The sequence below is a fragment of the Pleurodeles waltl genome, chromosome 1_2 (genome assembly GCF_031143425.1).
Source record: "Pleurodeles waltl isolate 20211129_DDA chromosome 1_2, aPleWal1.hap1.20221129, whole genome shotgun sequence".
NCBI lineage: Eukaryota > Metazoa > Chordata > Amphibia > Caudata > Salamandridae > Pleurodeles > Pleurodeles waltl.
In genome coordinates, this window is record NC_090437.1 from 571,576,381 (window position 1) to 571,603,873 (window position 27,493).

The window sequence follows — 27,493 nt, forward strand, 5'->3', positions numbered from 1 at the left end:
CTTCTCTGCAGAGAAGCTCTTCGACTATGGTCCTGGGCAAAGGACCATCAGATTTGCTTGATAGCAAACCATCTGGCCGGAGTCTTGAACGTGCGTGCGGACAGTCTCAGTCGCCATTTCTCGGCAGACCACGAGTGGCGTCTCCATCCAGATCAAGTCCGTTTAATCTTCCAGAGGTGGGGGTTTCCTCGGGTAGATCTGTTTGCCACTCGAGAGAACGCGCATTGTCCGTTGTTCTGCAGCCTCCAGTATCCGATGCAGGGAGCGTTGGGGGACACGTTTCAAATAACCTGGTGCGGCCAGTTGCTTTACGCGTTTCCTCCCATACCCTTGATTCCTCGAGTATTGAGGAAGATTCGCCAGGACCGGGCTCTAGTCATCCTAATAGCTCCGGATTGGACAAGGAGGGTATGGTACTCCGACCTTCTCCAACTCTCAATGTGCCCTCCGCTCCGTCTCCCTTTCAGGGCAGACCTCCTCTCGCAGTCGCAGGGGCAGGTTTTACACCCCAACCTCCAGAGTCTGCACCTACATGCCTGGAGATTGAACGGGGCAACCTGAGTTCCTTCTCTCTCCCGCCTGAGGTAGTGGATGTTATATTAGCGGCCAGGCGACACTCCACTAAATCTATCTACGCTAATAGATGGTCTAAATTTGTTGCGTGGTGTGGAGAGAGGCAGATTGATCCTTTGCATTCTCCTCTATCGGACGTTTTGTCTTTTGCTCTGTCTCTAGCGCAGAAAGGTTGTGCCGTGGCTACCATTAAGGGTTATTTATCGGCCTTGTCAGCCTTCATATGTCTTCCAGACCAACCATCTTTATTTAAATCCCCTATTGTTATCAGATTCCTGAAAGGTCTTCTAAATAAATATCCTCCAAAGCCATTCGTTATGCCGCAATGGGATTTGTCCTTGGTCCTGACTTTCCTTATGGGGTCCCCTTTTGAACCTATGCATTCTTGCCCCTTAAGGTATTTGGTTTTAAAAACAGTCTTCTTGATAGCTATAACATCAACAAGGAGAGTGAGTGAGTTGCAGGCCTTATCAGTAAAGCCCTCTTATACAACTTTTTATGGGGATAAGGTGGTGTTGAGGACCAAGGCTGCTTTCCTCCCGAAGGTTGTTTCACCCTTCCATTTGGCTCAGGCAATTACTTTGTCCACGTTCTATCCTCCGCCTCATCCTTCCAAAGAGGAAGAAAGACTGCACCGTCTGGACCCAAAGAGAGCGTTGAGCTTCTTTATTGATAGAACAAAGGATTTCAGGCTGGAGGATCAGCTGTTTATTGGATACGTGGGCAAGAGGAGAGGAAAGGCAGTCCACAAGAGAACACTATCCAGGTGGGTTGTTCTTTGCATTAAAATCTGTTACTCTTTGGCAAAGAAGGATCCTCCTGAGGGCATTAGAGCTCATTCCACCAGAGCTAAGTCGGCCACTTCGGCCTTGGCCAGGGGTGTTCCTGTGGTCGACATCTGCAAGGCCGCAACTTGGTCGTCCCTTCACACTTTTGCAAAACATTACTGTTTGGATTCTGAGGTTAGAAGAGACGGCCATTTTGCACGGTCAGTGCTGCAGGATTTCTTGGTTTGACCATTTAGGCACCCACCGCCGGGCGTGGTACTGCTTTGGGACTCTATTCATTAGGTGAGGAATCCACAGGTAGTTGTATCCATCAGAAGAACGAGTTACTTACCTTCGGTAACGACTTTTCTGGTGGATACATTAGCTACCTGTGGATTCCTCACGGTCCCACCCGCCTCCCCGTTGCCTTTCTGGTCTTACCAAGTAATCCTTGAGTGCACTCCTCTTGGTCTTTGAGGGTGCAATAGATGTTGTATATAATATATTTATATATATGTATATATGTATATATCTTTGTGTATATACTTGATGTGTATATATATTTTAAAAAGAGAGTTATATATATATATATATATATATATATATATATATATATATAAAAGATTTACAGTTATTCATGCAATGTTGTGTATTTTTACAATATAATGGGATGTTGCCTTGCTCTTTCATTGCATTGCCTGGTTGTTCTCATGCACGTAAAAAATGATTGGTACTGACGTCCGCACGTCGTCGAGGACCTCTTATTGCCTGTATGACGTCAGACGGCGTCGCGTGGGCTAGAGTGACGTCCTCGTTGACGTGCAGAGACTAGTAAGAAGATTTCCGTCGAATGCTGGCGCCATGGGAGTATTCATTAGGTGAGGAATCCACAGGTAGCTAATGTATCCCCCAGAAAAGTCGTTACCGAAGGTAAGTAACTCGTTCAATTGGTATATTGAAGTCACCCCTAGAATAATGCATGCAGATTGTGGTAAAGAGGTCACCTTGGAGTTAATGGCATGCCAAAATTGTGGATCATTGCCACTGGGGGCTTAAACATTTAATTGTATACATTTCTCCATCTCTATGGTAGAGTCTGGCTATGGACCACCTGCCCTCATCGTCTTGTTGTGCTGAAATTGAAGAGAGTTAAGGTTTTGTAGTTAGTGTAATCAAACCATTATTTTTAGCATATGCAGGGGAGCAGGCCTAAATCTGTCATCTTAAAGGAAAAGTGTAGAAGATATCATTAACTGGAATGCGAGTGCCCAAAGCAAAGGGCCACAGCATATGTTTACTTGGGCTTGGTGGGACATTCCCCATGGCATGACAGAGGGATGAAAAGATGAGAAAAGACCAGAAGAGAACCTAAGAACTAGAAATAATACAAATCCAAAAACCCTCTCTACAAAAAGAGAGGAGAAGTCCTAGGGGACGAAGTGCAAACCTAAGGGGTTGTGTGAACATCAGTGTATGGATGGAACGTGGGGAGATACGCCACACTGGCAACATAACAAAACAATCATTGAAGATAGAGTGAGGCAACAAACCAGAGATATAAACATGATATAAATGTTAGCTAAATAGCATACCTGTTTGAGTAATAAAGACCCGGAGCATTTAAATTGCATTATGAGATTATTCAAGTGGGCAGGATAAAACATTGAGATATACATAAGACCAAATAAATATACAGTCATATAGAACATAGGTACGATTAGTCAATTTTCTGTCATCTGGAACCCAACAGACGTGGCGACACTCTACAGAACAAAAATGCCTATTTGCAAATGCGACTTTAAATGAAATATTGACATAAAGATGCAACAGTTGTACATTGGTGTTAAGAAGGGAATAAAAAGAGAATAAAAAGAACATCTCAATCAAACCAGTATATGTAAAAGAAAATGGTGAAAAAAGAAACCATAACCCCTAATCCAGAACCTAGCTCTGGGAGCAGTAAGAGACAAATGAAATGAGTGCCTAACTTTACTAAATTGAATAATATAAAAAATAAGATGGGGGGAAAAGGTAAATTATGTAACAATAGTGAAGCATAGCACCTAGAGCAAAAAACAGAAATAAAGAAAACTTGCAGGTGAAGAAGGCCACCATCAGACCATAACATCAATGTAATGCAAATGATACACAATTTATTTTGTATAGTCAGGCACACAGTATGCATCACTCCTGGAGTTAATCTGGGATATGACCGCCATCAGTGGGAATAGATCCACCGGGTCAAAATGTATCCTGAAAATTCCACCTGAATGTGTACAGAATAAATAGTATCTAGCCCCAAAAATCAAGTGGCAGGAAAAGTCGAAGATCCTGTAGCACTGTCTTCATCCATATGAGTTTCAGACATATTATCTAAAAAGGTAGTGAGCTCCATGGGCTTATCAAAATATTTTATTCTTCCTCTATAGATTATTTTAAATCTCGAGGGACCTGCAAAAGAGTGCAAGATGTCTCTTTCAGGGAGTCTGGTTCGGAGGGCAAATAAACCTTTCCTTCTAGTAACAGTGTCCTTCTCAAAATTTTGAGAAATGGTGATCATATTCCCCTGCCAAGTAACCCTGTTAGGTGTGCTTACATTTTCTCAAATAGACCAGAATAGTTTCTGCCTGATGTTGGTGAAGAAGTTTAAAGAGTACTGGTTGTGGTGTCTTAGAGTAGGGGATCTGATGTGCATACTCGATTTCAAAGTTTCTATGAAAGTGGATCTGTAGTGTAGCTGGAATTCAGGACTCCAAAAACGTAGCCAAGGAGGGGGGCCTTTTCTTCAGCGCCTTCAGGAAGCCTACAAATCCTATGATTACCACGTGTACTGCAATCATCCCTAGAGGTTATATTACGCTTGAGAGAGGAAATAGCCTTATCAGCTGTCTGTTTCCCATATGCCATGGTACGGTCTTCGACCTTGCTAACTCTTGTTTTGGCCTGGTTGAGTCTAATATTTAAATCTTTTATGTACCTTCTGATCACTGCCACCTCCACCTAAAGAAGATCTGTTTTTGTCTTGATACTTTGTGCAATATCGTGCACATCATTGAACTTTTTCAAAATTTGTCAGATATACTTAAATTGCTCAGAAAAGGTGGGGTCTAGAGGCATGGCACCAAACACAGGAATCCAGGCGAAGAGTATTCATGGAGTGGCCGATGTATCTAGATCCTATAGAGACCAGCACTCCTAATGTAGGCCACTCTACAAACTCAGTCCAGTGGTCGACAGTCTTCCAGGACCCGCTATTAAGAAAGGATGGATCATAAAAAAGCATATGATAGTAGTTGTAAACACGTCCATCCACCACTATTAAGACCATCAGGCCAACACCTTAACAGTGGTGATCTGCCAGTGCTGCGTGTAGCATAGCGAAGCTAAGAAGTGTAGATAGTAGCCCAATCATAGTGACAAATCATATATTGGTTGCATACTCAGGCCGTAAAATAAATGTCTGAGACTCTGAATGTGTGACCACCAGGGGACCCCCAGTCCAACAATATCACTTAGAGACAAGCACAAGAAATTGTCAAGTGACGCGTTAATCCATGGTGAGGGGAGCGCACCGATATGTACACTCCACACTCACAGAAGAACTTTGCAGTGTCTATTTAGTGGTAAATTCCACATTCATGGCAGAATTATGATGACTATAGATTCACTTTGTCACTTTTCCTGCTTCTGCCGTTCATTGATAGTGAGCATACACAAAATTCGAGTCCGGAATTTCCATCCAGCCGTGCATAGCTGTTTACTTTTAGGTTTTCTGTAGTTTGCAGCAGGGACAGAAGTCGATTTTCTAAACATTCTAGGCAGTATCTGAGATTTCACAAAAATCCCCTGCATTCCCCAACACACCCGACCCGAATTGGACAAATCTTGCCAGTTCCTGGTGTCTCGAGGCCGTCACAAGCCTCATAAACTCTTTTAGTATGCACTGCGTCATCTTGGGAGCTGCCTGTCTTTCCAGTACAAATCCATGGTGGAGGATAGACTGTGCACATGGGCTGTCCAGTCATCCCCAAAAGCACCCCAAGACTCCAAGTGTCCCCCGCAGTATTCAGAGAGGGGAAGACGTTCACAACACTCGCCCCAAGTGCTCTGATGCAGTTGTGACTCCATGGAGCTCACAGAGGAGCTGCCATTCTGCACGGTGGTCAAGTCACACCCCCCAAAAAGAGTCCTTTTAAATAAAATAAAAAAAACTGCAGGTAAACAGTCAGCTCCCCCCACCAAGATGTTTTTAAGGTCTCAATCACTTTGGCCAGGGGACTAATTTCCTACAACTGTAGTAATCCTGGATCAGAGTTATACTTTTTCCTCGTTTCAGATTAAACCGACCCTGTCCCTTTTTATCTCGGCCAAAAATATAATTACACTAGTTTGCTTGGGGGACTGATCCTTCAAGACCGCTCTTACCAGCTTCTGAGTAATCCACATCCTCCTTTCTATCAACTGTAGCTAAAGATCTGTCAAAGCAAGAAATAATTTTAAGGCTCTTGGATCAGTGAGCTTCTTTTTTCGCTTCCACTTTGCTTTGGGCTCCCATTTTAATTGTTATAGGTCCTGTTGGCTATCTGCAATGTTTGATAACAGCCTTCTGAATGCTACCTTTGTTTAACCAGTAACTGCATGTACAATCTGGGTTTAAATGTTGTAATTGATCTTTATGAATTTTATTTATGATCGACCTGGACTGGCTGTGTATTTTTTTTTCTTTCGGATATTTTAAACATGTTCAGGAAGCCTTTTGAATTATTGTATTGCATGATTATTTTTATTTTTTTTATTTAACGTTTTGCAATGATTTTAACTAATCGTGCAAACAGAAATTCACTTTTAGCAAAAAAAAGGGTTGCATACATCGCCCATCGTTACCTCGCTATGCAATTGTAGCTCATCCACATCCACTTATCCTGCTACTTGACTTGCTTTCTTGTTTTCTCATTTACTTTAATTTAATATGAGCTGTTTTGTTGAAATGTTTATTTTGGTGAGGAAGAGGTGAAAGATTGCAGTGTGTCTACCTGTAAAATAACAGGCAATGACAATTTAAGACCAGCTCCCAGGCTTTCTACGCTGCCCATCCTCCTCCCGAGCTCATCTGTGTGCCCCTTCCTAACCCCTCCCTTTCTGGCTTTTTTTTTTTTTTTTTAAAGGGTTCATTCACCTGCTCCCACTCCCGGCTCGTCTGCTACTTCTCTCTGCTCCTCTGCCACATTGACTGGCGTGCTGTGCCTCTCTTCTGCTTCCCCCATGCCTTCCCTGTGGCATTCTTTGTTTAATTTTTCGGATTTCTTTGCTGTGCTTTTGTTGCTATTTTTGGTGCCTGCCATCTTGGAATGTTAAATTACAATTAAAAAAGGCCACCATATCATCACTCTTACATACATCCTCGTGTGTGATGGTTCTTGTATGCCTACACGTCATCACTCTGCATTGATCATTATTTTGCTTGATTTTCCAATGTTTCCTGTATTGGCAAATCATTTATTTTTTCGTTTTTGCTGATGATGAATAACATTACTAAAGAATTTTCAAAGCCAATAGGATGGGCAATGACATTGAACGGCAAAACCTTTTTGCTTCACCAGTGCTTTTTGATACTGGTGATGATTTACTTTTTGGCATTGGTTTCCAAATTATTATTTATTTTTCCTTAAATATACCATTTTCCCTATGGATAGGTATGAAGGTTAATTTTAGAGTTTGATATTAAGATCGGTGTCAAACCTCTTGGATCCAGCTACTTGTACACATATAGCAGCAAAAATAATTTTATAAAAATAATCGATATTGAGTTTTTAATAATTTTGTTTGACACTTCTTTTTAGCTCGTTGGCGCCCCTTATCGGTGAATATGACAATCACATGGAGGAGATGAGTAAGCAGCTGCAGTACTATCAGGTAAAATGATGAATGGAATAGCCTTTTTTGTTGAAACAATGTTTTACTGACAAGAATGGCATGCATCAAGAAGTAAAGGTTAGCCCATGCTAGAGGACCACAATGGATTAAATGTATTTCCGAACACTTTCCTCTCTGGAGTCTGCTCACGTTCTGCCGATTCAAAGCTGCCAATGTGGCTTTAGATTTCGGTGATAAAACTGCATTTAGAGCCTACAGACATATTTTACTGTTACAACACCCAAAAACTGGGTTAAGAACAGTTCCGAAACAGAAAATACAGGTTGCTCACACCTTGAAAGAAGAGTATATATGAAACTGTGTTTCCAATTGCAAATACATTACTTTTTTGGAGTTTACGAACTATGCTAGACATTTAGGTTGAATTAGTTCCAAGCATTGCTTTCGTGTGCCGAGCAAAATCTTGTAAATTTTTCAGTGATTAAGGTCCGATTCCCGTTTTACCGCTGTTGAATGAGGGATTTCCCTCAGTCTAAGAAATGCACTTTATGCTTCGAAGTTAATTTGGATCGTGGAGTCTTTTGTGAGGATCTGGTGTATAATGTTTACCTTGTTAGTGGCTTTTAAGACTCACAGAGAAGGAAGCGTTGTCTGCTTTCTTTGAGGCTCTTGGATTTCCAAGGTGACAGGCCGCAACACACAAATAAATAACATTTTTGCCCAGCACCAAACAGATGAAAAAAGTTAATTGTCAAGTGCGTACACTCCCAGCTGCACCTATGGCTCATCGCCCCCTATGCCCAGAGGCTTCCAAATTGTTGCTTTTCTGTCCACGATTTTGAACACTTTAGAATGTTTTCCCTTCTGTGCTCCTAGTCTTTCTTTACATTTCTGTGGTGATGCCTTTCTTTAAGATTTTTTTCAATCGGTGGTTGCTTCTGCAATATGGACCTCTTCTATTGGCAACCTGTTGAAATCTATCCTGTGACATAAGGTTGCAACTGGAAACTACGTCTCGGCTCCATTGAATTTCGAAATTAGCTTGGCTGATAATGTGCATGAATTCGGGCATATCTGTGGTCAAGATAACCTCCGCTGCTCAGTTGCACGCCCTTGTCAATGTTTCTTTTCACCTATTTGTGTCATGTAAAGTTATTTTGTACTGCAGACCCCTGACAGGCACCTTTTTCTGACCCTTTCAAGCTATTTTTTTCTCACAATATGCTTGTCAGGTAATTTCAAACCATGCCTGACGTACAGAGAGCAGTTTGTGAAAACCGACTCGTACATCTGAGTGACAAATCTGAGACACAACTATCCAGTAGAAGCCTGTGATTTGTACATGGCCATGAGAAGGGGATCTTTGTAAAACTGACTGGAAAATATACAAAGAAGCGAAGATGCCATTCCCCAGACAGATAGATCGAAAGTTATTTAGAAACCATCACAATATACAACGAATATTATTATTTTTTAAAGAAGAAAAACCACATAAACCTGTTCACTTCATACATACACCGGCCCTCTAAAAAACCATGGCCAACTGGACAATCATAATTTAAAAAAAACAGTGAACCCAATTTGAACCATAATCCAATAAAATGTAAAGTGCAATGTGATAACAGAAAATAATTCAAACACACTTCTGACCCATGACCACAAAAGTCCATAACCAATTTCAGAGTCAAGCAGTTGAGATGGCCTACAACAGGCCAAACAGATTAAAAAAACATGAATTAATGGTCCTTCAGTTACCATAGGAAATTTAGGGCCTGATTCTGACCCTGGCGGCCGGTGACCGCCAGGGTCACCGGCCACGGGAGCACCGCCGACAGACCGGCGGTGCTCCGAAGGGCATTCTGACCGCGGCGGTTCAGCCGCGGTCAGAAAGGGTAAACCGGCGGTCACCCGCCGGTTTACCGCTGCCCTTCTGAATCCTCCATGGCGGCGGAGCGCGCTCCGCCGCCATGGGGATTCAGACACCCCCTACCGCCATCCTGTTCATGGCGGGAAACCCGCCATGAACAGGATGGCGGTAGGGGGTGCCGCGGGGCCCCTGGGGGCCCCTGCAGTGCCCATGCCAATGGCATGGGCACTGCAGGGGCCCCCGTAAGAGGGCCCCGCAAAGTATTTCAGTGTCTGCTATGCAGACACTGAAATACGCGACGGGTGCCACTGCACCCGTCGCACCTTCCCACTACGCCGGCTCAATTCTGAGCCGGCGTCCTCGTGGGAAGGTTGATTTGCCCTGGGCTGGCGGGCGGCCTTTTGGCGGCCGCCCGCCAGCCCAGGGCAAATCTCAGAATCACCGCAGCGGTCTTTCGACCGCGGTGTTCTGACGGGGTTACTTTGGCAGGCGGCCTCCGCCGCCCGCCAAAGTAAGAATGACCCCCTTAGTGTTTACGACAAAACTAGAAACTGAGGTACAGATATTACAATTAAAATAAAATGCTGGTGCAGCTAGATATCCCTTTTAAATGTACTATAATGGTTTGGTTATTTACATTGTGGTACCAGTGATCTGAAACCGACCTAACCATATTATTAGAGCTATAAAGAACATAATACAATATGAATTTACAGAGATCTTTGTAGCGAAACCAATGACAAGAATACAAATTTAAAGTTCAATCAAAGTCAAAATAAGATGCAACAAGCAATCCCTACAAATTAACTCTGATCGTCTAGAGCGTTTAAAAGTAGTGGACACACGCTCTAAGAGCGTGCCCAGCAACATAAAATAGAAAGTCCCATATGCAGGAAATACTGAATGACATCCCTACGGGCAACCTTGTAACAAATGTAAAACTCGTTCAAGAAAGCATGAAAGAGCAACACAATAATGAAAATTCATTTTAACTGTAATCTAATAATCCGGTTCTTTTAAAATAGTTTGGACATAATCTGAAGCAAACCAGACAAACTGAAATTGGAAAAAGCCAAATAGAATAAGGTCAGGCGAACTGTTCTGCGGTAAAACCAATAACTGGGGTACAGATTTAAAATTTAAAAAGTCACTTTCTAATACAATATCATGCAGGAAGTCTGTTTTACATTATCTGTAGCACTCGGAGAGGTGGACCGGCTAGAGAAGGACTGCAGTAGATTACCACTGTATATAGGCCGATCACTCCTCATCTACTTTTCCTTAGTGGGGAACTTTAAAAGAAAATGGATTCACAAAGTTCTCTGTGTTAACAAGTTTCCGACGATGAAGTCATTAGCTTCAGTCAGAAATTTTAAACATCTGACTGATAGTTGCACATCGACCCGCTCAGACACACAGCAGTGGCCATGTTACATTGTGTTATGCCAAGTAGCATCTTAAGCTCTTTAGAACTGAACAGAGGCATAGCACGTCAAGCTTTCTGTCTTGTAATGACATAAACGGCAGTTCTGGTCCACTGACCCAGTTAAACGGATGCACTTGTAGCCTTTTAGGGGAATTAAGCCACCTCTCAGCCTCAAAAGGTCTTTTTTTAAAGCCCATTTTATGGGTCTGGTTAAATATGATGCTTTCTCCTAATCATGATACCATGTCTCACATAGTTGGGCATGGGCTTTTCGCCAAAGATCTTGTTTATCTTCAATTCCAGATTGAAACTTGGCCGTTTTACCCAGCAATTTTGCAGTGAGCGTCGGGTTTAGATTTGGTTTAAAGATGTTCGGGCCTTAAGAGCTTCCATGGCTTTCATCAGATAGATTTCTCAGGACAATGTTTTGTCTCGGATATCATGACCTATCAATTCTTTAAGAGACCCTGAAAGGGCGTCCTTCAACTTCGCATAGTATCTCAAGAACCGGGCTTTGGACATAAGTTTATTTATAAAGGCCAAATTTCAGGCGAATTTGTGAGGATGATGCAGAATTCGAAAGGTTAAATAAACGTCTATAACATCTTGCCTGGGCTTTGTCCAGCCAAGAAGGAATATGATCTATAAAGATCAAAGAGCCAAAGTCGAGCGCTGGCATGAATTTTATGTCAATTACTGTACAAATGCCAGTTAAATCAGGACCACTCATTTTAGATGCCAGTTTTTTTAAAGATTGTCATCGCCAGGGCAGAATCTTTTAGGCTGGCCAAATATGTGCAATGGGAGCCACGCTGGTTAAAATAAATGCCCAGATATTTATGGCTAGACACTTGTTTCAGAACTACAATGTACATCGTAAAATTAAATTTGGCGGTGTGTCCGTTTTTCACGCCACATGCCATAATTTTAGTTTTGGCATAATTAACTTCTAATTTGTTTTCTGCACAATAAGTGGAGAGAGCCACCAAAGAGCAATGCAGCCCTACCGCCGTATGGTCAAATAATAGGTTGCCATCAGCATACGGGAGGCAATGAACGTGGGTCCCAGAAAATTAAGGAGTAAACCACAGGCAGACACCAAAGCTTTATTTATGTCCCCCAGATAGAGGTTGAACAACAATGGTGAAAGAATACATCATTGTTTTACTCCCGTCTTGGTCGAAATTGTATCAGTTGTGACTTTATTGGGAGTAATTTTTATCTTTACTCAAGTTCTAGTGTATGCGCTTCCAAAGGCTCTTAATAGGTTTTCAAAGATGCACCAATTAGGTGACTTCTGCCAAAGTCTCTCCCTGTCAACTTTGTCAAAGGAGGTTTTAAAATCGATAGATGCAACAAAGATCGGAGGGGCCCCTTTAATGTTAGCGGCTTTAATCAAGGAAGAGAATTTAATCAAGTTACTTCAGTGCCATGCCTGCGCCTGAATCCTGATTGAGTAAGGGTATTAGGGCCCTGGAGTTGAACCATTCTTCTAACTCATTGTTTAAGGTTTTTGCAAAGCATTTGCCTTCCACATCAAGGAGGATTATCTGGATTATCACATGACACTTTTTTATAAATTGGCGTGAGTATAGCACCTTTTCAACTATCTGGCACTGCATTCCCAAATATGCAGTTTTTAAAAAGTGGACTAAGCAGAGCTGCCCAATCATTTAGGGTAGATTTGAATATTCTTCTGGGCAAGCCATTTGAGCCCGGTGCTCTAGCTTCTCGAAATTAGGCCAGTACATGCTTAATCATGTCTTGACAAGACAATAATTTACCTCAATATAACGGATCTTCATTACAAATCTCAACGCTATCTTCTGATGGCACGGCCTAGTTACTGCCTTGCTCTACGGTGTTGCAAAGCTTGGAAATGTAGTCCATCCACTTGGCGACCGAAATGGTTGGCAGTACTTTCAAGGAGTTTTTGCTTGGTCTTTTCTTAACGAGGTTCCAGAATTTTGCAGGATATTTTGTTATCAAGGCCTCATGTAGTTTAATCCATGCCAGTTTTAGGGTCGAGTGCACAAGTTTTAATCTCTTTGGGCTTTTAAGCACACCCATGTCACGCCTGTCACTCTCCTTGGTTCTTGGGCTTGCCTTTTAAAATCCGCTGGATTTCATTAGTGAAAGGTATGCATATGTCATGCCTTTTTTGGTGTTTAGCCCTCCTCGACGGCACCGGCCAACTGCTGAAAACATGCGAGGCTCCATGTTTTCAGCCTGGTTTTCACACTACTTTATCTTTTTATTTTCCATGCAGCGCGATTGCGCTGGGTTTTACTTAGCGTGATTGCGCTCTTTTTTTTTCCTTCCAATTTATGTGGCAAGAAAAGTCAATTTAGGAGTTTACAACGCTAATAGCTCTAACTCAAACAAATGCAAGACCCGTTGCATTGCAAATGCTTGTATTCTTGTGCTGCGTGCTTTCCCAGGCTTTGAATCAATAACCCTTCCTTGCCTTCCAAATTTCAACCGCTTGTGGGGAGGTATTACTGCTTTTCTGCGCTCATCTCAGCCGTTGATTGTTATCTTTTAAGAGATCCCAACACCAGATTACGTGATCCCACGTGTATCTGTGAGCTTCCTACCTTTTTGAAAATATTAACAAATCTATCAGTGAGGTTTTTAAGTACATTCGGGCACTTCATAGGCAATGGAGAAAATATGCTGACCTCCTGTTGTAGGAGTTCTCTCAGCTCCACTACTGCAGCAGGTGAGGGATTTGTTATCCATTTTATTCTTAGCAGCCCACTAGTGCCCTCTTCCGAGCCAATTGTTTGCAGTTGTGTAAATCTTAGAACATCCCTATGAAGAGTACAAGGTAGCCTTGCCTGATCACTGGTTAATGTGTGGAAAACGTTGAAGTTGCTGACCTTTGTGAATACTAAGTAGAAATCCGAATATAATCTATTAAAGATACACAGGAGCTTGTCATATAAGAGCAAGCAGCAGGTTGGTCCTGGGTTATCTTCACTTTCTAAGATCCAATGCATTCAAATTTCTGGCCAGCCTTATCCTTCCTTGCGCGTAGCCGAACAATCCCCGGGATACCCCACACATTGTCCTCCTTTAATTTTAAGATTTCTTCAGAAACTGTTTTCTTTTTGGGCTGTTTGGAATTTATGTCAATATTTCCAAAAATAAGAGCCGGCATCTTTTTTTCTGTAGCCTGAATATTGCTTGTATTATAGCAAATTTCTTATGTCTGGCGAGACCAGATATTTTTAGACCTTTTTGGAGTTTTGTTTTTTTCATCTACCATTCTTCTTACAGCTTCAGGTGTTTGTGCCATAACAGTGCAGCTTTAAGCCACATGCGCCTGCCATTGACACTTTCTAGCAACTAACATACGCACCCTCTGACCCTCATAGTTGGGGAGTAATCATCTGGTGCTCATGTTTGCTATGTCCTACTATCAGTAAGAGGATATGCTAGATCTACCTGGCTTGCATGCTTAGAAAAGTGCAGCAATCCCTAGGATTCTTCAGGAAGAAGAGGCTGGAGGCAAGTACACAGTCCTTTTTTTTACCAAGTTGCATATATACTTAGTCTGAAAGTGAATTTACCCGGACACAAGACCGTTTTTCCTTCCCTATGATGCACCTTGTTCGAAAAGTACCCTCTTCTAACAGTCGAAGGAAGGGATGAGAGGCAACTAGGAGCTGAGGGAGGACCAAACCATCACCTGCTTCAGAGATTCTCATGTAGTGTGAAGTCTAGCCCAGCTCTTCATCTCTGTAGGAATGCCCCAAGTGACCTTTGTGCCCAAGAACTAACCCACTCTCTCTTTCTGGGCACAGTCCTACAGGTCGTATCACCAACAAGTCAAACCAGGATCTGTCTATGAATGCAGTTCAGGGGACACAGCCTAAATTCACTCCAGTATCATTAAAGGCTTTTGGTGAGTGTTGGACCTGGCCCTTTCTGCAGGATCACCCCCAAACGTTTTGCCTTTCTCCTCCTACTTTCTGCTGAATTTGTTTTTATTGGCTTTAGGACTCTGTGTTCTTTACCACTGCTAACTAGAGCAAACGTTCTTGTGCTCTGGCTGTTAAACACTTACTTATAAGTCCATAGTAAAGGGCACTACATATGCCCAGGGCCTGTAAATTAAATGCTACTAGTGGGCCTGCAGCCCTGAGTCTGCTACCCACTTAAAGAGGCCCTTTAAACATGTCTCAGACCTGCCATTGCAGAGCCAGTGTGTGCAGTTTAAATTGCCATCTCAACCTGGCAAAATAAAACCCTTTACCAAACTCAAACCTTCCTTTTTAATACATATGTCACACCTAGGATAGACCCTGGACAGTCCAGAGGGCAGGGTGCAATGTATTTAAAATGTAGGACATGGACATTTACATTTTACATGTTCTGGTAATAAAAAGAAAACTCAAATTAGTTTTTCACTGCTGTAAGGCCTATCTCCTCTACAGGAAAACATTGATTTATAAGTGTAATTTCCAAATGGGAAGAGATAACCGTATCAAAATTAGAGTCTCTGAAATCATAATTTAAAATTCTAATTTATGGTGAAGTCTGATTTTAAATTGCAACTCTCAAAATACCACGTTCAGAAAGTTGGGATTTTCTTGTCTGCACCATTTGGTGCCTGTAGCCTGCCTCTGGTCACATGACTGCGTGTAGTTGGACTTTGTGTATTCCTCCTAGACAGCCACGCACAATGGGAGCATAGCTGTGACTCGATGGCCATCTAGGGCAGGATGGGAGGGAAGATCTGGACATAGCCACACTTACACATGAATAGGATGTGTCCTGTCCCCACACAAAGGGCCTAACAATCCTAAATTATTAATCCAGAGAGCTTGGAGCCAGGTCCGAGATGGCAGGGAATTCCTTCTACTTGAAAGCCACTGTCTAGCGGTTCCTCCATCTTCCAGAACCAGAGCAGCAGGGTATAGATACTGGACCTCGGACACCACCTCTTCAGTACAATTCTGGAGCTCTGGATACTTTGACGGGAAGAAGGACTGCTGTGCTGCAAAAGGACTGCCACTCTGTTAGAATGAACTGTGCTGGTCTCCTGCTTTGCTGATTTGCAGCCTGCTGCCCTCCGGCCTGAGTGAGAAGGACTGGACCTGGATCTCTTGAACCCAGACCTCAGAGTGACTCCAAGGGCTAGTTGGCTTGCTTACTGATCTGAAGCCACGGGGACATAACAGGCTTCCTCCCTGCTTGCGCTTGCTTCTGGACTCTGCTTCCTATGGGTCTACCATGCCAAACGGTACCACACCAGTCCTGGACCATTGGAAGTGGGCGTAAGGTGCTTGCCAGAGGAATCGATGCATCTCCTCTGTTGAGTGATGAATCACTGCTGCTGGGTGTATTGGGCCCATCACACAGACCCACTTCGCCCACCGCAGTTCTCTGAACTGGCACATCCGCCCGCTGGTGCAGCGCATCTAAAGTCCAGGTCTTCACATCTCTCGTCGATGGCAGCCTTGATGATGACGCCGGACTCCACATAACAGCCTAGAAGCTCATCGAAACAGACGCATTGCCAGCTGCATGCTTCATCCCTGACTTCGGACTTTGCATCGCAAGCCCCATCAACGTGATCCTCAACAACGACACAACAGGACCTTGCAGTGCAGCCACGCTGCATTTTGAAACCGATGTACCACCCTGGCTGCGCGACTCATCTTCAACGTGAATCCCTGCAATGTAGATTTAAAGTACTCTGTTCAGCTGGCCTAACTGGGTCCTTTTTCCTGGGCCGTACTCTATCGCGGTCAATCTGAAATTGTGACTTTGTCCCGGTCCGACATAACCAGCTATCCCCTTTAGCGTTTGTCCTTTTTGCCGCAATTTTTACAAAAAACATTGAAATTTTAATAACTGCGGTTCTACTAATTGGATTTTATTAAAAACTTCTCTGTTTTTCTAACTCTGTTGTGGGCTCCTTTTGTGGTGTGTTTTCACTGTACTTCTGTTTGAAGTGTTGCACAAACACTTTCCACATAGCTCTAAGTTAAGCCTGACTGCTCTGTGCCAAGATACTGGGGATTGAACACAGGTTAATTTGGGGTTTGTTTGTGTCTTATTCTGACACATAATGTGGTTGCTGCTTGACCAGGGCTCATATCCCAGTCAGCCAACAACCCAATTTTTTACACTGGGGATGCAAGACCAGCACCTCCTGCATGCAGTCTGTGTCACAGAACTTCCTAATCAGGTACTGCCATCTTTTGAATCTTTGGCAGCCTCCTTGCTTGAACCTGGTTGTCAAACTGTGCAGGTAGCAGTTGAGAAAACAAGCCTCACCCAGTCTGCGATCAGCATAAAGAGGCATTTAGAAGTGAAAGCTGGTTTATCCGGATACTCCGCTCTTCTAGTCCTAGGGGCTGGTCCTCCTGACACTGGGGGTGCACCAAATTAGTGTTTGTCCCCATCTCTTTCGCTGCTACTGCTAAATAATTTACTGGAAGAGCAAAAGTAGTGTCTGGTTTTCCCTGCTGTTGAGCTTGGCCTTCTGTGCAGGGCCACCACCAAACCTTTTGTCTTCACCTCTTCTGTTTTCTGAAATTTGATTTTGTTGGCCACTCTACCAATGTCAACCCGTGCTAAAGTGCTTGGGCTCACACCTTTATACACGGTATAATTGGGCTACATCCAATTGGCACATTTAATGTACTTGTAAGACCCTAGTCCATGTGGTACTACATGTACCTAGGTCCTACGTATTAAATGTTAGTAGTGGGTCTGCAGCACTAAGTAGCCCACTTAAGTAGCCCTTTAAAACATGTCTCAGGTCTGCCATTGCGGCCTGTGTGCATTCTAAACGTCCAAGTCAACCTGACAAAATAATCCTTTTGCCAGGCCTAAACCTCTCTTTTTAATACATATGTGACCCCTGCCCTAGGCCCTAAGCAGCTAAACTGGCATGGTGCAGTGTATTTAGAAAAAAGTTGGACATGCACTTTTAACTTTTACATGTCCTGCTGGGGAAAAACTCTTACATTTGTTTTTCACTATCATGGGGCCTGCCTCTCCCATAAGATAATATTGGGTTACTTTATTGCATTAATTAAGTGCTAAAGTTTGATTGGGAACAGGTTGAAATGTCATGTTTGTTCTGTCTCTAACAATTGTAATGAAATATCCTCTTTAATGATAAGGTTGGATTTTAAGACATAACTTTGAAAATGCTGCTTTTAGAAAGTTGCAGTTTCCTTGTCTTAACCGTCTAGTGCCTGCAGGCTGTGTTCTGGGTCATAGTACTGTGATTAGAGTGACAGCCTTTGTGTATTCCTCCCAGAGAGTGAGACAAAGGGAAACTCGTTGTTGGCAGGATGATCCATCATGCCAGGATGGGAGGGGCAAAGCTGTTCCCTGCCCCACTTACATTTTAAGGGATTTGCCTCAGCACACTCAAAGAACTTCACACCAGTCTTTTTTCATACTAGACCTGTTGAAGGCTGGACAGGGAGGAAAGAAATTACAGAATTAACTGTCAGGTGGGGAGAAGGGGAGCTCTAGAAGTTTCTTCTTCTATTTCAAAGCTGTCACCAGGTATAAAAATAGGACACTCAGTCCCACTCTTCAGTTCAATCCTGGACCTGCGGAAGAGACTCCGAAGGCCTGCCTTGTACTTCAGAGGACTGAATTGCTACTACCAGAGGATTGCTATGCTTCTTGAAGCCTGCCTTGTACCCTGAGAGGACTGTCCTCTTGTTTGGGGACTGCCTTGCTGTTTTAACCCAGGACTATCAGAGTGGCTCCTAGGACTAGTTGGCTATCCTCCTGTTTTGAGATACCCGGACACAAAAAACCCAAACATCTTGAACCCTGCACCTGGACCCTGCCTGAAATGTGTCCTACCCTTCAAGTAGGTTATGGGCCCCTGGAGTAGGTGCTAAAGGCACCCACACATCCAAAAAACAAAACATGGGGCTTAAAGAAATGTTAGCTTAAAAAGTGCTGTGTAGACTGGGACATCCCTGTTCACCGATCTGCGCATAATGCATTCATGATTGGCCTGAGTTTGTGTTTGCTTCCAGTAAGTTATTCTCGACAACAGTAAGTCCTGCTCAGCAGCTCTTTGCAGAAGCGGTATCCAGTCTTGTGTAGCCTGTGTCTGGTGCAGCTGTGTACGCCAGAGATTTTAGACTTCCAAAAAAACAACTGAGTCCAAATGTGGAGATTTTCACTGCAACATTGTCCACCAGTTCCCCGGCGATGACACCTCCTCCTTGGACACTGCCGGCTTCCTTGCCCTGCTTAACTTCACCTTCTCTGAGATTTTTCTTCAAAATGTGAAGGTCTGAAACTAATCCAAGACTGGGCCTATTCTCTCCCTGTGTATTCAAACCACACTCCTTCATGGTGTAGGAGGCTGGCCTGGCTTATAGTGGGTACCTGATGGTACTTACACCTTGTGCCAGGTCCAGTTATCCCTTATTAGTAGATTAGTAGTGTTCTAGCAGCTTAGGCTGATAGAGGAAGCTATAGTAGACCAGCTTAGGCTGAACTAGGAGACATGTAAAGCTCCCACTAGACCACTTATATAAGAAACACAATACTCAGGGTTACTAAAAATAAAGGTACTTTATTTTAGTGACAATGTGTCAAAAATATCTCAGAGGATAAACTCCCTTAGGAGGTAAGTAAAATACACAAAATATACACACAAACCAAAATCAGGTAAGTAAAACAGTTAGAAAATAGTGCAAACACTGTAGAATACAATAGGATGCAATAGGCCTAGGGGCAACACAAACCATACACTCTAAAAGTGGAATGCGAACCACGAATGGGCCCCTAAGCTAGTGTAGTGTGTAGAGGGTCGCTGGGAGTGTAAGAAAACACTAAGGGTGTTCAAGATACCCCACCCCAAGACCCTGAAAAGTAGGAGTAAAGTGATACTACTTCCCCAGAAACACACTAAACTTGTGATAGAGGATTCTGCAAAGACCACAACAGACTGCAAAGCACTGAAGACGGATTCCTGCACCTGAGGACCTGCAAAGGAAGAGGACCAAGTCCAAGAGTCGTGAAAGTGTCAATAGGGGGGGGGGAGGGGGAGGGGCAGGGGGGGGGGGGAGGGGGAGGGGGAGGAGGGGGAGGGGGAGCAGGAGCCCACTAAACCCCGGATGAAGGTGCAAAATGGCTGCCTCCGGATGGAAGAAGCTGAAGATTCTGCAACAACGAAAGGTGCTAGGAACTTCACCTTTGTGCAGAAGATGTCCCCGCAGAAGTCCTTGAACATGGGTTCAAGAAGACTGAGCACAGCAGTCGTCTCAACACTACAAAAGAGGTTCCCACGAAGCTGGAGGTAAACTCAGGAGTTGAGCAATGCAGGGCAGAGTGCTGGGGACCTGGGCTAGGCTGTGCACAAAAGATTCCTTGCAAAAGTGCATAGAAGCCCTAGCCGCTGTAGTTCACGCGGTGCACAGGATTACTGTCTGGAGAGGGGAGGCAAGGACTTACCTTCTCCAAATTTGGACAGTTGGCCCACTGGACAGTCTGGGTCACTAGGGTCCACCACCTGTGTTCCAGGGCCACGTTCGTCAGGATGAGAGGGGTCCCAGAGTACCGGTGACGCTGAAGTTTGGTGCCTGCTGGAGCAGGGGGAAGATTCCGTCGACCCACAGGAGATTTCTTCGTGGCTTCCAGTGCAGGATGAAGGCAGGCAGCCCCCAAAGCATGCACCACCAGTAAACAGTTGAGAAAGCCAGCAGGATTAGGCACTACAATGTCACTGGTAGTCTTCTTGCTACTTTGTTGCAGTTTTGCAGGCGTCCTGGAGCAGTCAGCGGTCGATCCTTGGCAGAAGTCGAAGAGGGAGATGCAGAGGAACTATGGTGAATTCTTGCAAGTCGTTATCTGAGGAAAAGCCCACTGTAGAGACCCTAAATAGCCCTCAGAGGAGGACTGGCCACCTAGTCAGGTAAGCACCTATCAGGAGGGGTCTCTGATGTCACCTGCTGGCACTGGCCACTCGGAGGCCTCCATTGTGCCCTCACACCTCTGGAGTCAAGATGGCAGAGGTCTGGGACACACTGGAGGAGCTCTGGGCGCCACCCCTGGGGTGGTGATGGACAGGGGAGTGGTCACTCCCCTTTCCTTTGTCCAGTTTCGCCCCAGAGCAGGGACCGGGGGTTCCCTGAACTGGTGTAGACTGGCTTATGCAAGGAGGGCACCATATGTGCCCTTCAAAGCATTTCCAGGGGCTGGGGGAGGCTACTCTTCCCCAGCCCTTAACACCTATTTCTAAAGGGAGAGGGTGTAACACCCTCTCTCAGAGGAAATTCTTTGTTCTACCATCCTGGGACTGGGCTGCCCAGACACCAGGAGGGCAGAACCCTGTCTGTGGGTTGGCAGCAGCGGTAGCTGCAGTGAAATCCCCAGAGAGCTAGTTTGGCAGTTCCCGGGGTTCATAGTGGAGCCCCGGGGATGCATGGGATTGGCATCCCAATACCACATTTGGCATAGGGGGACAATTTCATGATCCTAGACATGTTACATGGCCATATTTGGAGTTACCATTGTGAAGCTACATATAGGTATTGACCTATATGGAGTGCACACGTGTAATGGTGTCCCCACACTCACAAAGTCTGGGGAAATTGCCCTGAACTATGTAGGGTACCTTGGCTAGTGCCAGGGTGCCCTCACACTTAGTAACTTTGCACCCAACCTTCACCAAGTGAGGGTTAGACATATTGGTGACTTATAAGTTACTTAAGTGCCGTGTAAAATGGCTGTGAAATAACGTGTGCGTTATTTCACTCAGGCTGCAGTGGCAGTCCTGTGTAAGATTTGTCTGAGCTCCCTATGGGTGGCAAAAGAAATGCTGCAATACCCTGGGTACCTAGGTACCATATACTAGGGAATTATAAGGGTGTTCCAGTGTGGCAATTAGAATTGGTAAAAATGGTCACTAGCTTATAGTGACAAATTTAAAGGCAGAGAGAGCAATAGCACTGAGGTTCTGGTTAGCAGAGCCTCAGTGACGCAGTTAGTCACTACACAGGTACACACATTCAGGGCACACACTATGAGCACTGGGGTCCTGGCTAGCAGGAACTCAGTGAGACAGACAAAAACAAACTTACATATATGTAAAAATGGGGGTAACATGCCAGGCAAGATGGTACTTTCCGACACACGGTCAGCTAAAACTTCCGACTTTTCCCCCTGTCTTGCACAAATAGATGCCTGCGGTTGACACTTTGATTTTTTTAGTTGCCATTTTTTTCCTGAAAAAAAAAAATGTTAACTTTGATTCTACTGATTGGGTTTTTGCCGTTTTGATTTCAAATTATTTATCCAATTTTACTATCTTTTTCTAAATTAGTGTTGGATTTTAGTTGTTGTTTTTTCACTTGATTCCGGTTTGTGTGCTATATAAATAATTAAGACAGTGCCTCTAAATTAAGCCAGACTGCTTTTGTGCCAAGCTACCTTGAGATTAAGCACAGGTTAATTTAGTGACTATTGTCATTCACCCTGACAAGGACATGGTAGTTGCTTGGGAAGGATTTTCACCACCCTCAATCAAACACCTGCACAACATGAGGGCTTTCAGGAACTTGACTTTCTACAAGCAGTCTGTCTCATCTGTCTTATCAAGATTCAGGTGCACGTGGACTTATCCTTGACTGTTCATCTGTCAGCGTTGTGAATTAATCTGACCTTTAGCAGGAGCAGCTGGATCGGGAGCTGGCACCCAATTCAGTTGAGCAACTGGGGAGAATTTATGGGCTCCTTACACAACCTACAATTATAAATGGCAGCTGTCAGTGAGGTGGAGTTTTTCACCTGAGTTTCTATTTATACCTTAAATCAGTGGTTCTTAACCTTTTCACTCTTGTGGACCCCCGCTAATTCATCACTAAATTCCGGGGACTTCCATTGAATTACTGTTCAAATCCTTGGATCCCCTGCTAAGTCATTACTGGCAACCGGGGACCTTGTCCTAAGCATTTTCAATAATTTGAACTTCAAACCAATACACAAAATTCAGAAACAATCATTCATCATACAAATACACAAATTATTAAGTATTTTATTTAATTCACAAAGAAGTAAAAAAATATATATATATATATATATATATTTATAGGAAGGTTGGAGCTTTTCTAAATTCAGTTGAGGCAATCAGTGACCCATATTATATTCTGTTTAACGCATTGCACTGCTACCACGGATCAATCTGAGGATGCCAACTTAATTTTTAGCCTCTAATTTTAAATATGTTTGCATTTATAGAACGTTTCAAAATGTAAAATTTTACATATTGCTTCTTTATTTTTAAATACTTGAAAAATTATATAATTTTTAATTTTCTATGCAGTCACGGGCCTCCTAAGTAGAAGTCGCCATTCGCAGGGGTCCCACGACCACACGCTAAAATTGCTGCCATAGACATGTTCTCCTTCATTTCATTGTCTGTGTGATGTCTCTTGAAATCCCTTGGCGATTAAACAACCCTGCTATTGACATCTACTGTTCTGTTAATTCTGTATGTTTCAAGAGAATGTAAACATCCCTGCAGATTAAGTTGTAATATTTAGCAGTGCTGCATGTTTTCAAAATTACATATCACATTTTTTTTTGTCATAGGCACAGATGGGCGAGATGAGGCTTAAAGTGGAAAAAATCACAAGGGAAAATGAAAGGTAAGGTTGGTGTGTCTAGGTTTACAGTGTTCCACCAGCGCTTGAAATGGTTCTAGTAAACAATTGTATTTTATTTCACTGCAAAACATAACCCCTGAAAGAGTCTCTCCTCGTGGGTCATTTTTAAAATGGTTCATACGAAGTAGCTTTTAATAGCAAATTCTGTATAAAATGTGGATACTTGTGCATTTTTTTTTCCAATGTTTGCAGCACTTATGCAAGTGTGTATAACCTTTAAAAAGGAAGTAGAGAACACATGCCCTCATTTTGAAACATTATTTATATTTTATGACTAACATTTAATGTACTCACCAATTTGTTCGCTTTATATTGATTTACCCAAGCAACATATATTTTATGTTTTTCCTAATTCTCTGCATTCACATGTACCCTCAGTAGGCATTTAATGGAATTTGTATAATTATTTGTGAAATATCCAGTAGGACAGTGGAATTTGATTTAAGAGTGTCCCAACATGTCTTCCTCGTTGTCAGAGATTTTGGAGTTTCATTCAAATGCATTTGATGTGTGTTAGCACTTTTTTCCTCGGTTGTACCTTTGTTTTGCTACAGTGGGATCTTAAGCCTGACACTTGGTTTAAATTTGATATGTTTGTTTTTTATCCCAATGAAGCAATGTGCATCAGTGTCATGGCCAGCTTCTGTGTGGCTCTCAAGAAAGCTAATTTCCCATATTTTAGTACGTGCTTTCCTAGTCCCAATTTAGATGTTTCTGCTTTGCAGTTAAACTAACACTTTGTAAAGTAACTGATGGGTTAACACACAGCTCGTAAAAGCAACATTTACAGTAAGACTCTTGATGTTGGAGATACTAAACTAATCCTTCATTCTGATCACTTTTTGATCTTTCCATCATGACAGGAGGATCTCTGGACACTCGGAGCCAAATTCACAAAGGAAACCTTGGAAATAGAGATTTATTTATTATCAGCAGTCAAGAAAGCCTCTTCATGGATAAAATCCACCTCAACAACTTTTGTAAAGCTTGAATGTCTTCTGCCCTCAAGTATCTAAAGTTCCCACTGTAGATACCCATGAAGGCTGTTGTCTAATCATCTCTTCTTAGACAAGTCAAGCAGAGGTCCCATGTTGAAAATTCATGTCTCCCAATAGGCTTGTTGTCACCTTCTGAATGTATAACATCATCTGCTGTCCATCAGCATGCCAAGCACTGATGGACGACTTGACACTACAACATTGATTGATGACTCCACCGTTGGCAACAACTTTGTTGATGCCATTCTTGGTGATTTTAATGGAGATTGCTTTCATAGCCATGAGCTTGAATAGATGATTCAAGTATTGCCCCTTTGGAATGCATTCTATTCACCTGCATGTAGTTTGGAAGATACTCTTTCTGGTTAGGAAGGGGAAGAAGTGCCAGTCTATGTCTTTTTCAGTGAAGATGATGATGAAGGAGCCATGAAAAACACACTGGCCTGCAGTTTGAAGAAGATTAACCCAGCTAGACGCTGTGTTGATCATTGGTCTGACCATTTACAAATCTCTCCTCAACCCTTGTCACAGGTGTCTGCAAATGTTCTCCACTCCTTGCAGGATATGAGACAGGAGTTCTAATGGCCCTACACCTCCCCAACACATCCCACTCAAGTCGCAGCTACTGCCTTCTCAGCTAGCTGTGGTGCTTCTGCAAGTGCGTCCTCTATTACAATTTCAACTGCAGCCTCTTCACAGCACTATATACTTCTGCTACAAACAGAATGGGTGGGAAAAGAGCAGCAAATGTTGATGATGAAGAGCAAGAAAGAGGGACAATATGTTGATGATGTTCATAGTCAAGGTGATTACCAGGCCAGCAGCAGTCCAGCAATATTGAATGGGAGACCAACATCAGGCAGCTCATCTTAGTACTCCAGTGTTTGGGAACCCCACCAAATGTTCGCGTGCCAAGTGCCCTATGTAGCAATACATTACGTGGAGGGATCATTGCATGGCATCTGACTACTCTTGCTTGAGTACCTTTGCAAGATATCTTCATACTGGCGACTTGGAGGACAAAACACTTCTTTGACAAACATTAATGGCTCGATGTACAATCTAGAGTGCAGTTTACAATGGTCAAACCTGTTCGTATAAGGGGAACCTAAGTTTTGCTTAGCTCTATTTTCTCCGTGCTGCATTGTTAATCTTAATTTAATCATGTAACTCTAAGAAAATGTAGATGCTGGAAAGAAATTTTTTTACCAACCCTGAGGAATTTTTGTTACAGGAAAGTATATTTCATAGATTCACATTCTCCACTCCTACCTCCCTTTTTATGAGGCTCTACAAGTGCATCTTTTTGATGATCTTTGAATGACCTGTGTAGTCTCTAAGAGCATCAAAACTCTAATCCTCCACCTCCTTGGCTCAAGATTAGATCACATAATAAAAAGGATAGAGTACCTCTAGAATATGGCTAGCATAATGTTAGTTCAATGTGTGTGCCTTTCTGTTTAAACATTACCTAGAGACGTTTCCAAGACATACGATGGGGAATAATCCAAGCATGTGAATCTATGAAACATATGAATGTTGGCAGTCCCTATTTACAGGCAAGAAACTTCTTCTGAAAGTCTTGGAAGGCAGTACACTGTAAACATAATTGCAAATATTATTAGCTGTAAACTCCATCTCTGCTTGTAAAAGATATTCATTTTTTCAGATTTGCTGATCCTTCATTATCATCCTATCTTCATTCATATCTTTTTAAATCAACTGGGATTTATTCTCTCTGATTTCATCCTTATGCTTTTCCAAATCAAACAAAGGAAACACAGCATTGCCTAGTAATTAGACTATTTCATTCATGGCCTAATGATATAAGATCTAAAGTGTACTCGGGCCAAATGGGAGAGATCTTTGTTCATCCTAAGCAGAGAAGCATCAGCATCTGTTGCTTTCCTTAAAGACTTTCAAATTACAGCTCTGCAAGGTAGCTGCAAGGTCTGCTCTGTAGTCATTACTTTTTGATGTCTTTTATAGCGCATGTTGTCCTCTTGGCTTGACTTTATACCACCAGTCATCCTGTGTTATCCACATAGTGTGCAGTTCACATTGATATGCCATAGGCATGAAGTTTGTTTTAACTCTAAACAATGTGGTGAATGCTAGTCACTTGATTTCTGGACTCTAATCTTGATATGGTGCCTTGCGGTTCTGCTGTGGGTCTGCTACAGTTATACTTGCTGTGCACCAACATAATTTCTGGAATGTTTGATTATGCATGAAGGGCATGATCAGATAAATAGCAGTAATAGACATGCAACAGTCCTTCCATTTAATTTCAGGAACCTTCCAAACAAGGTGATGCTAGATTATTCTGTTTGGAAATAGAGCACGGACTGAGACTGTGAGTACACTACTCAAAATAATTTGTTTTGTTCACCTAATTTATAGATTTTTGTATACAACATAACATTGAGTAGTGGAACCACAGAAGGGGCAGATTAGTCCATCCACAAGTAGCTTATTACATGACCTCTCCCTGTGCTGGGACCTCACCCCACCAGACCATTATACGCTCCCATTTCTCACCCAGATTTTACTGTGTTTCTGAGGGCAACCTTTCACTGTATAAGTTGTTTTTTCCTGTTTAGTACACCATTCTGTAGCGTCATTGAAGGCAGGAATGGTTGGGGTCTTATAATCATTATTAAGTATCTCTGCTTATATCTGACCTGCTATTATGGAAGCGGGCAAGTAGTAGCCTAAAACTCCCAGGAACCACAAGTTTCTGCACCCTGACTATTTCCCCTTCTCCTTAACTGGTGTGATAAAAGAAAGAGGAAACAAAAAAAATCACCATCAGCACATGAATTTAAGTACAGACAATATAAAATGGTTCACCCACAAAAAAATCTAAGGTTGAGTACATCACTCAGACAAGCCCAAGAACTGCAAGTGAGACGGGAAAACGGTGGCTGGCAAGCCAGTGCACATCAGCCTACACACTAGATTCAAGTAAACCTCAAAGCAGAGGTGTGCTCCTGACAAGTTATTGACAAGGTGCTCCATGGCCAGGAGGGACCAAAGTCTGTGGAGACATAGAGTAAGAGGAAGGGGTTCTCCAATATTCCAGTTACGTGCAGTACTTAGTTTAGCTGCTCCCAAGCACTGTAACACCAGATTCCATTCATTCTTTGACATGGAATCAAGTGAACGGGACTTCACCTCTATGAGCAGCACCTACAGTGATAAAGCCACAGGACACCCTCATTGTGTTTGCAACCTTTTCCCAGAGTGACCTCACCTTGGGACAGGAGCACCAGATGTGCAGTGCATCCCCAATAGCTTCACATTCTTTCCAACTAGTA

The 27,493-nt window shown here is 43.0% G+C and overlaps 1 protein-coding gene across 5 annotated transcripts in view; it reads left to right on the plus strand.

The window, feature by feature from the left end:
* Nucleotides 1-27,493, plus strand: part of SCLT1 (sodium channel and clathrin linker 1) — a 419,430-nt gene that overhangs the window by 75,289 nt on the left and 316,648 nt on the right. For all 5 annotated transcript variants that reach the window (XM_069242161.1, XM_069242151.1, XM_069242154.1 and 2 more), the window contains 2 exons: nt 7,181-7,253; nt 23,102-23,157. In XM_069242161.1, coding sequence (XP_069098262.1) covers nt 7,181-7,253; nt 23,102-23,157 — 129 coding nt within the window. The remainder of the gene's footprint in view (nt 1-7,180; nt 7,254-23,101; nt 23,158-27,493) is intronic.